The sequence below is a fragment of the Terrapene carolina genome, unplaced genomic scaffold, assembly GCF_002925995.2.
Source record: "Terrapene carolina triunguis isolate 2854851 unplaced genomic scaffold, T_m_triunguis-2.0 Scaffold21, whole genome shotgun sequence".
NCBI lineage: Eukaryota > Metazoa > Chordata > Testudines > Emydidae > Terrapene > Terrapene triunguis.
The window spans coordinates 42,939,225-42,952,673 of NW_020664372.1; the positions used below are offsets into that span (position 1 = coordinate 42,939,225).

At 43.3% G+C, this 13,449-nt stretch overlaps 1 protein-coding gene across 8 annotated transcripts in view; it reads left to right on the top strand.

Annotated features, from left to right (window-relative positions):
- INPP4A (inositol polyphosphate-4-phosphatase type I A) overlaps positions 1–13,449 on the top strand; it is a 193,732-nt gene that overhangs the window by 111,883 nt on the left and 68,400 nt on the right. For all 8 annotated transcript variants that reach the window (XM_024213386.2, XM_029910605.1, XM_029910610.1 and 5 more), the window contains exons 3-8: positions 1,472–1,539; positions 3,660–3,887; positions 4,937–4,981; positions 7,728–7,846; positions 7,964–8,080; positions 11,606–11,685. In XM_024213386.2, coding sequence (XP_024069154.1) covers positions 3,782–3,887; positions 4,937–4,981; positions 7,728–7,846; positions 7,964–8,080; positions 11,606–11,685 — 467 coding nt within the window. In that variant the 5' untranslated portion in view covers positions 1,472–1,539; positions 3,660–3,781. The remainder of the gene's footprint in view (positions 1–1,471; positions 1,540–3,659; positions 3,888–4,936; positions 4,982–7,727; positions 7,847–7,963; positions 8,081–11,605; positions 11,686–13,449) is intronic.

Consider the following 13,449-nt stretch of genomic DNA (forward strand, 5'->3'; position numbering starts at 1 on the left):
GCACTGAGGGGCTGGGGCAAGCTTGGCACACAGAACCAGAAATGTGGCCTTTCACGTCTGAGAGTTCTGCAGCCACTGCCCATCTTCCCAAACCTGCATGATGATGCGATCCCACCACTCAGTGCTTGTTTCTCGGGCCCTGAAGTGGTTCTCCACCATCTGCAGCTGCTCCGTGAATGCCACCGACAACCTTGAATTGCTTTTTCCTGTGTTCCTCAGCAATCTGTCCTCAAAGAAATCCTCACGTCCCCAGTTGTTGCGGTATTTCCTGCAGGTCTGCAAATACAGATGAATCGCTTGTCCTGTATTTGAATGTTCATGAGAACAGTGCAAAGCTCTATGCTTCTGTCGGAGATGACAGAGACCAAAAAGTGCCATGTGGGTTTGTGTTTTTTTTTTTTTAAAAGGTGCAAAAATTATGGGATATGGATGGGATGATGAGATGGAGAAAATTGCATGCTGGGAACTTGACCCCTAGTTCCCAGAGGTCCTTAGGTAAGTCATTTGTATCCCATATTGCAAAAATTTCCAAAAGGCATTTTGCCAGACAGCTGCGCTTGGCACACTGGGGTTACCTGTGGCGCACATCCAAATATCCACACCTCCGAGCAATTATACACACTTCAGCAGCTGTATGCTGACGTAACCACAGTTTGCGTCAATCACAATTTGTAGCATAAACATGGCCTGCTTGGATGCTAGTAAAAGCAAAAAATTGAGAGTGAGGTTCTCCCAGGCCACTTTCATCATAGTGTGCCCGTCGCAAGATGTTTAAGTATGGTGGGATTTTCATACTCCTTTGAGTTTAAAGTTATTTAGTTCTATCTTCTGCTTTTTAGGGCCTTATATTTACTTTGTAGAAACTGAACCACTAACAAATACAAACCTCCAGTTATCCCATGATGTATTTATAAATAACTTCTTTTCTCTTTCTTTTCGCGATGCTTGTTGCCAGCCATTACAAAGTATTGTAGAATTTGTGGGCTTGAGTCCAGACTTAGCTATAGAAAAGCAAGAGTACTAGGAAAAAAATAAAAACCCACTACTTACATTCTGCCAGTTATATACTTACAGCTTTTTATAGTACTAGACTTTTGTGCAAACATTTTAGCATATTTTTCTTCCTGTTGTCTCATCTACTCACCAAATGCTGACTTGAAATCAGTCCCCCTTAGTGTTAGTTTGTTACTCTTTGTTTCTGTTATGATTGGCTGTTGCCCTTGCTAATTTTGTGTGGAAGTAAGTTGTCTGTCAAACTTACATGCTTTTGCTAAATCTGTTGCCAAGCTTATCACACAGCAAAACTATGTCACAACTAGGAAGCACAGATGCAGCTCTCTAATAATAAGGGAATGGGATACAATTAGGAGTACAAATGCAATTATTTGATAAAATACCACTTTGAAATGGTGTAAGTCTTCATAAAACTGTAAGTGCATACATTTATAAATACTACTGTGTTTATTTTTAGATGTGACCTTAACTCTGATTTGAAGATATGCAAAACCACACTGTCTCACAGGAGGAAAATAGCCCTCAGTGAGTATGCTCAGTATGAAATAAAAATGTATCACCAAGTGGAATTTAAAATTGTTTAATTTGTAACTTAGATGAATAATCAAGGGTCTGTAAGGTTTCTGAAAATGGTCATATTTGGTATTTTAAATAGGAGTTCTTCAGCTTGAAAACTAAGATAATTTGTCTTCTTTCAATTTTGACTATTGATCCCTTTTAAGGGCACCAACAGTTGCAGAGATTTTGGCTGGAGAAGTGGCAGTCTCCCTTACTTACCCAAGCTGCTTCTTGACCTACTGTCATAAGAACATACTTTTATTTTGTGGATAAATAATATTTGTATGATTTGTTCTTTTATGGCACAGTGCCCCGATCCCTCCATATATCTCTTCTGACAATGTTACATTCCATTAGAACACTGAAGTTAATAGAGTTAGTCACCGGTAAGAGATCGTTTTATATACAGAAGCAGTCAGCTAAAATCTAATACTCAAAGGAAAACAAATTAGGGGGAGTCTGAGGATTTGGAAGCTGCCGGAGAGTTATGACAGATCCCCTACTTGAGCAAATCTTGTGAAATTAAATACTTTTCTGGGAGGACTGCCTCTTTACTAACCATTATATGAATTAGAAGAACTGGAAAACTATCTCCTTCAATTGCTGACTGACATGCTATGCTAAGAGTATAGTTAGTTATGATGCATGCTAACACTTTTGGGGATGAAGTATGTAAGTCTCTCATCTTTTGGTTTTCCTATTTAATCAGTTTTCCTTTTTTCACTTTGAATTGATTTACATCACTCCATTGATTTATAGGCACTTTCGGTTGATGCATAAATTCTTGTGTGCAAGGAATACTATTCATTCTGAATTGAATTATAGGGTGGCCCATCTGCTGGTTTTGGGAGCAGATAGTCAACAATCCCTTCTCTCCACTCACTCCAAAGTGAGTTTCCTGTTTTAAAATCTAGTTACTTCTGTGCTCACAAATATTGGCCTTATTATTTGTCTCATAACCCTGTAAGGAAAAAAAATTGCTCTGATGTTCAGAGTGGTTGAAAGGTTTCATGATAGAGCTAAGTGTTATAGAGGCATTAGAAGCAAGAATGATGCATGTGTGGTCACAGTCACTACATTTCCATTTGTTGTATTTTTCTTCTTGTTCTTCTTAGATGGAAAGAGTTGCCACAACAACTTATGAATAGATACAAAAGTTTCATAACTGAAGTGTTAATGTAGCTGAGGGAGGAAGGAAACCTTCAAATTAATCATCCTAATCAAATTTAGCATGCCTTAAGTCATACTTTTCTCTCCTTTCCTGTACTGGCCCACATCTCTTTCTTTCTGGCACCATTTGCGGAAGAAAATCATAGCTTCCTTGTATTTATCTTGTCTAATGTGCACTGTGAATGTTGGCATTATTTTTATATATTATTGGACTATTTTATATCATGTTGCAAGGAGTTCAACAGCTTAATTGTGCATGAAAATCTTTCCTCTTCCATTTTAAAATTGTCTGCAGTTGGAATGTGAGTTGCTATGAAAATGTAATGATTATTAATATTGGTAATAACTTGCCTGATGGTAATGAGGTTTATTAATAATTAATCTTACAAACAGGGTACAATGCTGCAATGTAAAATATCCCTGATCTGTCATATTTTTAGGTTATACCTTTTTTAGTGGTGGTGGATTCTAATATGGAAGAGTTTGTTGACTGCTAACCACAGCATTTCTTGTCTTCTATTTATATTCTGCGGGCCATTCTCCCTCTGACCTTATCTATTGTCCTATTTCTACAGAAAGAGGCCCCATCTGACAAATTTACTCTCAATACCCTGGGGTTATGAGAACCACCAAACAGCATTAAAGATATACAGTAATCACTTAACACAGCAGCTGCTCTCTTCCCTTTGTCTAATAGGTATCTCTCAACCCTTATCTCTGACAGAAAAGCCTTTTTTGCAAGTTGTACTGTATTTAGACCGTTTTCATTAAAAGTCCTACAGAAGCATGAATCATGTGAATTGTTATCTTGCATTTTATCAGCATTTAGCTTTCTAAGCTTACTTAAGGTAATTTTAAATCTGTAGATTTGCCACTGTTACAGTGAGTTGACAATGGTCATTTTAATTTTGTTTTAGTTATGCTTAGCATGGTGATATTGGAGGAGTAGCGACTGGAGACAATCTGCTGCACTCTGATACTTCGGCAAGACAAATCACTAACATCTAGCAGCAAGAAAAGGCGTGTTCTTCATGACAAAATGACAGCAAGAGAACACAGCCCCCGCCATGGTGCAAAATCCCGCACTGTGCAACGGGCCTCCACTATTGACATTGCCTCTGACATGCTAGGTCTGTCTCTGGCAGGTAAACACTTTTGCATCACCTGGTGCCCACTTGTTCCTTTCAAACATACTTACATTATTATTTTTTTCAAAATATTTTTGTTGTTTTTTGGAAGTTTTAAACGTTCTTGTTTATCCTCAGTGCATGCGATGGAGGGATTATCCTGAAATTCAAATACCAATAGGCTACCTTTTAAAAACTAATTTTGCCCTATTTTCTAGGCAAGGAACTTGAAGTGGTGATGGGGAGGAAAAGGCTCGATTAGGTTAGATCTTCCATGATCATTGGACAAGCCAAAGGAAAACAGAGCTTCAGAACAAGGGTCAGAGATGGAGAGGATGGGAGGAAGAGAGGAAGTGTGCATACGTCTGTGAGAACTGTCTGGGTAACCCCCACTTTAGGCATTGGGTAAAATCCTCAACAGCATCTAAGTGACTTAAGGCCTGGATGACACTTGAATGTGATCCCAATATAACTATGTTGGTTAGGGATCTAATATTTTTTAACTGATATGATTATATTGGTACAAGCCCTAGTGTGGATGCAGTTAACAATTATAAAGGTGCCTTATAGTGGTATAGCTGATTCCTGTTTCTGTGAGGGGATAGTTATACTGGTATAAGCACATTCATACCTGTGTAACTGCTTCCACCCTAGGGGAGTTATACCATTTTAACTGTGTCTGTATCTTTAAAATGGTTCCACTTTCTAGTATAGACAAGGCTTAATTGCACTGATTTAGGTGCCTTTCAATGAGATTTAGGACTCTAAGTATTTGTTGCTTTTGAAAATGGGACTTAGGCTCCTAAGTCATGTAGGCACTTAAAAAATCCCATAACCATTGCCTTAAATTTTTTTAATCCAATGGCTTTGTAGGTCTTGAAGATGAAACATGTAAATATTTTTAAGTAGTTTTTCAAGATTCATTGAATTAAAAAGAAGTCACATAAAACGTTCTATAGATTTAACTTCTTCCCTAAAATGTTTCCCCTCTCTAATTGTAACTTCAATTCAAGAATTGCATGAGAACAATGGAGAGTTAATCTTTTACTAATTTTTCTGCTCTACAGGAAACATCCAGGATCCAGATGAGCCAATTTTAGAGTTCAGCTTAGGTCGGTAGTTTTTATGACTCTTTAAAACCATTTCTGGTTTTCATGGGATTTGCTGTTGAATATTTTTTTTACCATTGTTGATATGGAAAGGGGTACCATATAAACAAGTGTTGAGAGGGATATGCACTTGCATTTGTATGGAGCTTTCCCTCCTTTCTGTAAAAGGGTCTTGACAGATAGCATGGTAGGCTGTAGTGAACCAACTATGCTATACTTCTGAAAGTCTATAGATTAAAACTTCTTCTGTACTTTTAGATTTAATGAGTTTGAGATTGAGATTGTCGCTTCAGTCTCAATTTGTTTGCACTATGAATCTTTAAGAAAATTGCACACCTGCATAAATGGATGAGGAATATTTTAGGATAGAATGTTTTCCAGTGGTTATCCACTGCCAATTATACATCCTTTCCCATAGTCACTTGGTTAATATGGGTCCCAGAAGTGTCCTGATTTCTAACATGGTTAAAAATGTGGCTGGTTGAATGACTTTAGGCAAGTCATTTTGACCTCTTTGTGCATCAGTTAACCTGGCTGGAAACTAGAAGAAACGCAGCTTCCCAATGAAAATTCAAAAGTTCCATTTGTGGAGCACATTCCTGGCTGAGTAACTAATTTACAAAAGTTTGAAAGCTTTATGATCTGACAGTGGTCTTTAAATGAAAATTGGAAACCAGTAATAGGTATGTTTAATACTGGATCTGAATCCTGCATTGTCATTAAACAGAATTTGAATTACTTATTTTTTTTATGGTTTCAGCTACTGTCTGACAGATGAGCAAAGAAAATAAAAAAGTATTCAGCACTGCAATACAGTAACTCCTCACTTAACACTGTAGTTTTGTTCCTGAAAAATGCGACTTTAAGTGAAATGATGTTAAGCGAATCCAATTTCCCCATAAGAATGAATGTAAATGGGTGGGGGTTAGGTTCCAGGGACATTGTTGTTTTTTTTTTTGCCATATAGTACAGTACAGTACTATAGTTGGGAGGTGCCCCCGCTTTACACCACACAGGCACAACCCACTGGCACTGGAGATGAGGCAGGCAAGGAGACTGAAGGTGCTGTAGGCTAGGAGAAGCACGTTGTGCAGCAGCAGTGGCAGCTTCCCCTACTCTGCAAGCAGCAGGGGCAGGGGGCTCAACCCTCGGCCCGCCCACACCACCCCTACCCCCAAGCCTCCACCCTTAACCCACCTCTTCTTCCTCCCCCTCCCGATTCCCCTTTACTCCGCATGCTGGGTCCTCGCTCCTCCTCTCTCCCTCCCCTGCCTCCTGCCCACAGCAATCAGCTGGCTTGCGGTGCTCAGGAGGGAGGGGGGAGGAGCGAGGACACGGCATGCAGGCTCCTCCTCCCTTCCCTGCCTCCTGAACACCGTAAGCCAGCTGATTGCCGCAGGCGGGAGGAGGGGGAAGGCGCTGATCCATGGGGTCTGCGGGTGGGCAGGAGGCACTGGGGTGTGTGTGCATAGGGAAGCTGATAGGGGGCTGCCAGCTGTGGATAAAGCAGGCAGCAAAATGATGTTATAGTGAAGTATTGCACAACTTTAAATGGAGCATGATCTGTAATTGAGCAGGGACGTAAGATCGAAACAACATTAAGCGAGAGGATGTTAAGTGGGGAGTTACTGTACTATTTAGGTTACATCAAGAGTTTGCCTAGCACAAACAAATTTTAGAGTTAATGCTATACATCTAGTCCACCAAGCTTCAGTCATAACTTGGACCATAGTGAGGGAAGATCTAGGTATAATGATACATGCAGTGTTTTTGTAGCTGTGTTGGTCCCAAGATATTAGAGAGACAAGGTGAGTGAGATAATATCTCTTCGTGGACCAGCTTCTGTTGGTGAGAGAGACAAGCTTTCAAGCTTACACAGGATCTGAAGAAGAGCACTGTGTGAGCTCAAAAGCTTGTCTCTCTCACCAACAGAAGCTGGTCCACGAAGAGATATTACCTCATCACCTTGTGTCTCTAGGCATAACGATGGCATTCCAACTGGAGATAACATGGATTTTCAGCCGTAATACCAAAGTTCTGTTTAGCTCTATGTATGGAAGGCAATCACATACAATTTTTTTGGAAGGAGATTCCTCTTCCATGTCCCCCTCTACAGTAGTTAAAATAATGAAAGGACAATAATTTTTTTAGCGGAAATAAAGTGCCCTCTTGTTTTGATGGACCATCTACTTCTGTTTACAATGCAGACACGTGGTTGGTATTCAAGCACTCCCAATGATATCCTTGAGAAGATACTATTGAGCAAAGAGTTCAGCAGACTGCAGGCTTATTTCATGCACACCATGCCCATGAGCTTTCCACTGGAGAAATACCCCCTTGCGCTATTATGAACAGTTGTCCCTCAGGGGAAGGGCAGGGAAGGGTGATGTTTGCACCACCAACCTCCCACAATGGTTCTTCTGGGAGAGAGTAATTTTAAATTGCAGCTGGGACCCCACAGTATGTTCCAGTTTTGTGCATGTTATATCGTTTTTGTGTGTAAAAATACCCACATTTGCATATGCATAGTGGGTAATTGCAAATCTGACTACGTGATCTCTGTGTGCAATTGTTGTTTGCATGCACAAACGTGAGTATTCTACCTATGCACAAAATAGAAGCATACTGAAAATTTGGCCCTTCATCGCTTGCCCACTCTTTGTATTATACATGTTTATGAGAACTGTAGAATTTTGGACAATGTCAGAAAGACCATGCCTCTAAAAATTATATTCTTAAACCTCTAAAGTTTGCAGTGAGTTGCTCACACCATCGCTAGATCGAAAACCAAATACTTTTGTCGCAGTAAGTGTCACTACACCTCCTCAGGCATTCTGGACAAAGCATGCACAGACAGAGATCATTGAGGTAAGTAGTGGTGTATTATTGCTCTTGATTTAAGGTTGAAGCTAGTATAAGGAACATTTTTTTTTCAACATATATCACACTGCATTAATATTATCTCTTTTTTGTTTATGATCGTAGGGAACAAATAATCCTATCTTTCTAAGCAGTATTGCCTTTTTTCAAGACTCTCTTATCAATCAAATGACACAAATCAAACTTTCTGTGTACGACGTCAAAGATAGATCTCAGGGAACAGTAAGTGCACTTGCATATTCCTTCATAATCCTTCTGTCATTTCTGTTGCTCTAAATTAAACCAAAGCTCTGGATTTTCACCTCATGTACGATGAAACCTGTTCTTACATTAGGGCCCCCTGCAAAGCTCTTAATTTGGTGTGTCCTACACATTTAAAGGCTAAAATATGTCCTACACATTTAAAGTGAAAGGTGCCAACTTTGTGTTCTATTCCTTTATGGTACTCTGTTCTAAATTAGAATGATACAATCTCTCTTGGCCTCAAATTAGAGTTGTGTGAAATTAAAAAAAAAAAAAAAGTGTTTTGAGGGTTTTTATGTGAAAATGTTTGCAGTTTGGCTGTGCGTAATTCCACAAACCCCAAATTTTGCTTCATAGTAATTTTTTTCTTTACAATTGTTCATTGAAAACAAGTGAAAAACCTAAGAATCTGATGCAAAGCCATTTTCCCTCAAAAATTGGGCCCTATCTTAGCAAAATTTTTCTAAAAAATGAGCCCACTTTCAAGTTCTTGATGAAAACCGGGGGAGGGGGGAACTCCATGATTTTTGAGTAGTTTTTAATTTCAGTATGAATGTTGTGCACCCTCTGTTTCAAAAACACTTAGCACTGCCACTTTATCATTGCTTAGCAGCATATGGATTTCCACCACATCAAAATCCCTGCAACCTTCTGACACCTCTGTCTTGCTTTTAAAAAATTCCTGAATTGAAAAATAGAAGGTTGTTTCTGAAGCAAAAATGCCAGAAGATGCATTCAGGAAAGCAACCATGCAATCTGCTTTCTGACATATGGATACTCTGCATCAGCCCTTGAATTTATATGCCTGAGGCATTAGACTCATTCTCTGTTCTAACCAGGGCCGGCTCCAGGGTTTTTGCTGCCCCAAGCGGCAAGGGGGGAAGCCGCGATCGGCGGCAGCTCCACCACGCTGCTTTCTTCTTCAGCGGCAATTCGGCGGCAGATCCTTCCCTCCGAGAGGGACCGAGGGACCCCCTGCCGGATTGCGGCCGAAAAGCCCGACATGCCGCCCCTTCCCCTTGGCCGCCCCAAGCACCTGCTTGCTGAGCTGGTGCCTGGAGCCGGCCCTGGTTCTAACGTCACCTCAGTAAAGGACAGTCTGAAGTGAATGTTATGATTGATACTCACCCTCTGACATGTGTATTACCCACCAACAAACCAAAGTCCAAGAAAAACTAATAACTTTGACCCAGCTCATCCTCTTCTGGAGAAAAATGAGCAAGAGAAAGTTCTGGAGAAGGGAATCACTGAAATTCTCCCCACCCCCGGCGTTGCCCCGTTGAGAGGGTGGGGTTTGCGTCCCCACAGAAAAACCCATAGATTCAGACGTCTCCTTCACTCTACAGGTGGCCAAAGTGAGAGGCCCTGACCAATTCAGGGCCCCCTCAGGAGCGCTGGAAACTGTAGAAATTGGGGGCCACTGGCACCAGACCTGTGACCCGCCCCCTGCTCTTCTTCTCCCCCCAGAGTTCCTGCCCACTGGGTAGGCCAAAAGCCAGAGCCACGTCATGGTAAGAGCCGCCCAAGGAACCTCCGCTGCTGTGGGACGCCCCGGACCCTTCAACTGCCCTGGGCGGAGGGCCAGGGTGCCCGAGAGCAGCCCCCAGCCCATGTCTCTGCACCACTGGGCACACTGCCCGGGGCAGATGGGGGCTCTGGGGCTCCCCACAGTGGCCTAGGATCCCTGGGAAGCTGACCAGGTGCTGACTGGGCCGCTAAAAGTCCAGTTGGCGGTGCAGCAGGGCTATGGCAGGCTCCCTGCCTCCTGGAAGTGACCGCCATGTCCCTGCAGCTCCTAGGCACAGGGGTGGCCAGGGAGGCCGGGAACCATGGCCAAAGGGAGCTGCGGGGGTGGCACCTGCAGGCACGGGCAGTGTGCAGAGCCCCTGGCCCCTCTGCCTAGGAGCTAGACGTGTCGCCGCTTCCGGGAGCTGCCTGAGGTCAGTGCCACCCAGCTGGAGCCCGCACCCCAACCCCCTGACCCAGCCCTGAGCCCCCTCCTGCACCCAAACTACTTCCCAGAGTCTGCACCCCGATCCCTCTTCTGCACCTCAACCCCCAGCCCCGGGTTGGAACCCCCTCCTGCATCTTAACTCCTTCCCAGAGCCCACACCCCGTACCCCCTCCCACACCCCAGGCCCCTGCCCCAGGTCGGAACCCCTTCCTGCACCTCAAACCCCTCACCCCCGGCCCCACCCCAGAGCCCTCACCCCTTCCCGCACTCCAACACCCTGCCCCAGCCCAGAGCCCCCTCCTGCACCCTGAACCCCTCATTTCTGGCTCCACCCCAGAGACCGCACCCCCAGCCAGAGCCCATACCCCCTCCTGCACCCCAGCCCCTTGCCCCAGCCTGGAGCCCCCTCCCACACCCCAAACACCTTATTCTGGCCCCACCCCAGAGCCCTCACCCTTTCCCACACCCCAGTTCCCTCCCCCAGCTCGGTGAAAGTGAGTGAGGGTGGGGTAGAGTGAGCCACAGAGGGAGGGGGAGTGGAGTGAGCGGGGGTAGGGGCTCGGAGAAGGGGCAAGGCAGAAGCGGGGCAAGGGTGTTCGGTTTTCCTCAATTAAAAAGTTGGCAACCCTAGCCTCGTGGCAAGGGGGTATTAAGGCCCATCTGAGCCCCCCCCCTCCCCCCCACTGGGAAGGTGATCAGCTCCCACGCCGGGAAATGCAGCCCCTGCTGCCGCTGCTCTGCACCTACCTGAAGCTACTATGCCTATGTTAAAAAGTGGGCGGGGCATGGCCCCCTGGTCCTCACTGTTCTGGTGCCCCGAGTCCCTGTGGTGTAGGGGACCCAAATGTTTTTTGTGACCAGGGCCTCACTAAATCTTAATCTGTCTCTGTCTGCACTGGCTCTGGCCCCATTTCTTGTTCTCCCATGACTCCTTGGCACTGTGGCTCCATCAGGGTCTCCCATGACTCCCCCCATCTGTGGCTGTCTCAGAATCTCAGTGGGGAGGCTGTGCAGAATAGATGACACAGTCTGAGGTTGTAGAGTCTTTGGGAGTCAATAGGAGGATGATACGTTTCCCTGGTCATTCTGAGTCCTACCCAATCCTCTCTTTTGCCCATAAGCCTTTAGGGTGGAGGGCACAATCAGGACCTTCATTATTCTTGCCTAGAAGGAAATACTGAGCTTGTTCTCGGACCCATTAATATAGAGAGTGAAGGTCACCCCCATTGCTCTTCCATGCAAGACTGCACCATTTCCATGCCCTTTGGATTGGCTTGTATGTGTTGGGAGAGTCCTTTCCCTCAAGCCCAGCGAAAGCAAAGGTCTTATTTTCCTCAAGGGAAAAATCCCCAAGGTAGTGGGGGTTTTTGTTTGTTTGTTTTGTGCTTTCTGGGCCTGGTTGGGTAGTTTATTTATATTTGTTGTTCGTAATAGTATTTTGTTCTTAAATATTTATTTATAATTGTACTGTTTAATCATTGTTCACGACTTGCGCTTATGGACAGGTGCTTTATGAATTGAAATTTCTACACTAATGTTCCTCTTTTCAGATGTATTTATTGGGTTCTGGAATGTTCACTGTAAAGGAATTACTTCAGGAGAAGAACCATAGATTGCATTTAACACTAAGGTTTGTAATGCAGTTTCAGTCCATCAGAAACTAACATTCCTAACACTGTGATTAGTAGGGCCGGGAGCATGTTGTGAAAATTGTTTTTGATTTTTAATTTAAAATAAGTGTTCAAAGTTCAAGGGCTCTACTAATGAAAATCAGTTATTGGGTGATGTTTAAAACATGTAGAACATAGGAACCTTTTCAAATATTGGGATAGACTTTTGGTGGCAAAGCATGCAGGGAACAAGGAATGAGAACGCTGTAATTGTTTGTTGGGAGTTGTCTTTAATTCTGCAAGTTGAAAGTGTACCCACAAGTACAATTTCTTTTCTCTTTGTGTATTTCATCAAATTGCCTTGGCATGAAGGGTGTGTGTGTACAGCACACAGTACACACACACTAGCAAAACTGGCTACTCTTAACTATACTGATATATAAGGCGTGTGAGAGTGAGTGAAACAGACAGAGGAGACCCTGGAAAACCAGAAGCTTTTCTTATTTACATTGGATATCTTAGCTACTGAGCTCTCTGTAAGCTTGAAAGTGTGTCTTTCTCACCAACACAAATTGGTCCAATAAAAGATATTACCTCACCCACCATGTCTCTCTACTTATCTATGTAAGGTGTTTATATGGTCTCCATTTCTGTATTATCTGAGCATCTCACAGACTTTAGTGTGTTTGTCCTTACAACACTCTAGCTATAGGAAGAACCAGTCTCAAAACAGAGCAGATATCTTTAATATTATTTAAAAAATAATTTACTGGGTGGATTAATGTTGAAAAGCTTCAGGGGAGGAGAGTGTCTTGTGGGGATGGTAGCTTGGTGCCAAAGAACAGGGATACAGTCCCACCCTTAGGGGTCAGCTTGGAGGTATGAAATCAAGTGTGGGAGAAGTTAGGAAGCTTGTGCAGAGTGAGGGGAGCAGGAAGAGATTAGGAGGAACTGAGCTCAAAGGTGTAACTGTGGGTGGCAATGCTAGAGAGGCATTGGTGAGAATCTTGAACGTGATGTGAAAGGTGAAGGGAAATCAGTGAAGGGATTTTTGTAGGGGATTAGCATGGTCAGAGAGACTGGAGAGGAAGATGATTGCAGCAACAGCGTATTGAATTCCCTGAAGGAATCGGTGGGAGAAGCATAGAGGAGGTTGTATTAGTGAAGGTAAGAGATGACCAAGGCATGGACAAGGCTTTTGATGGTAGGGACAAAAGGGGGAGGACTGATTTCCCCCCCCCCCCTCCCCGATATGTTATAAAGGAAAAATTGACTGGATTTGGCAACCCAGAGGATGTGCTGGGGCGGGTAGTAATGAGCGGAGTCAGAAAAGAGACAGACTGTAACAAAATAGGCTATTTATCCACAGCTATGGAGAAGAGATGGTTTGGGGCAGGGGAAGCTGGTGGCAGACTTTCTAGCGTTCTACGTGGCCTGTATCACGAGTAATCAATCGATTAGGTGTTCTTCTCTCATTATTGAGTAGGAAATGAAACTATTATAAAATATTTTTTGATATCAAGTGCAGTATGATTGATTGGGAGGGGGTGGGTGGGTGTGAAACTCTCTTCCCCTTATCACATTACTCTTCAAAAATGTAACTAGAATGCAGAGCAACATCTGCTCAATCTTTTCCTTTTCAAAACTTGATTCCACATGTGCTGTGCTGTATGTGTGTCTAGATCTGTCCTTGCAGTCTCTTGTTGCTTTTTTCATTTACTTTCCAGCACTGTTTGTAACAGCTATTTGTTTGAATCACCATTACACATTGTTAAATGCAAACA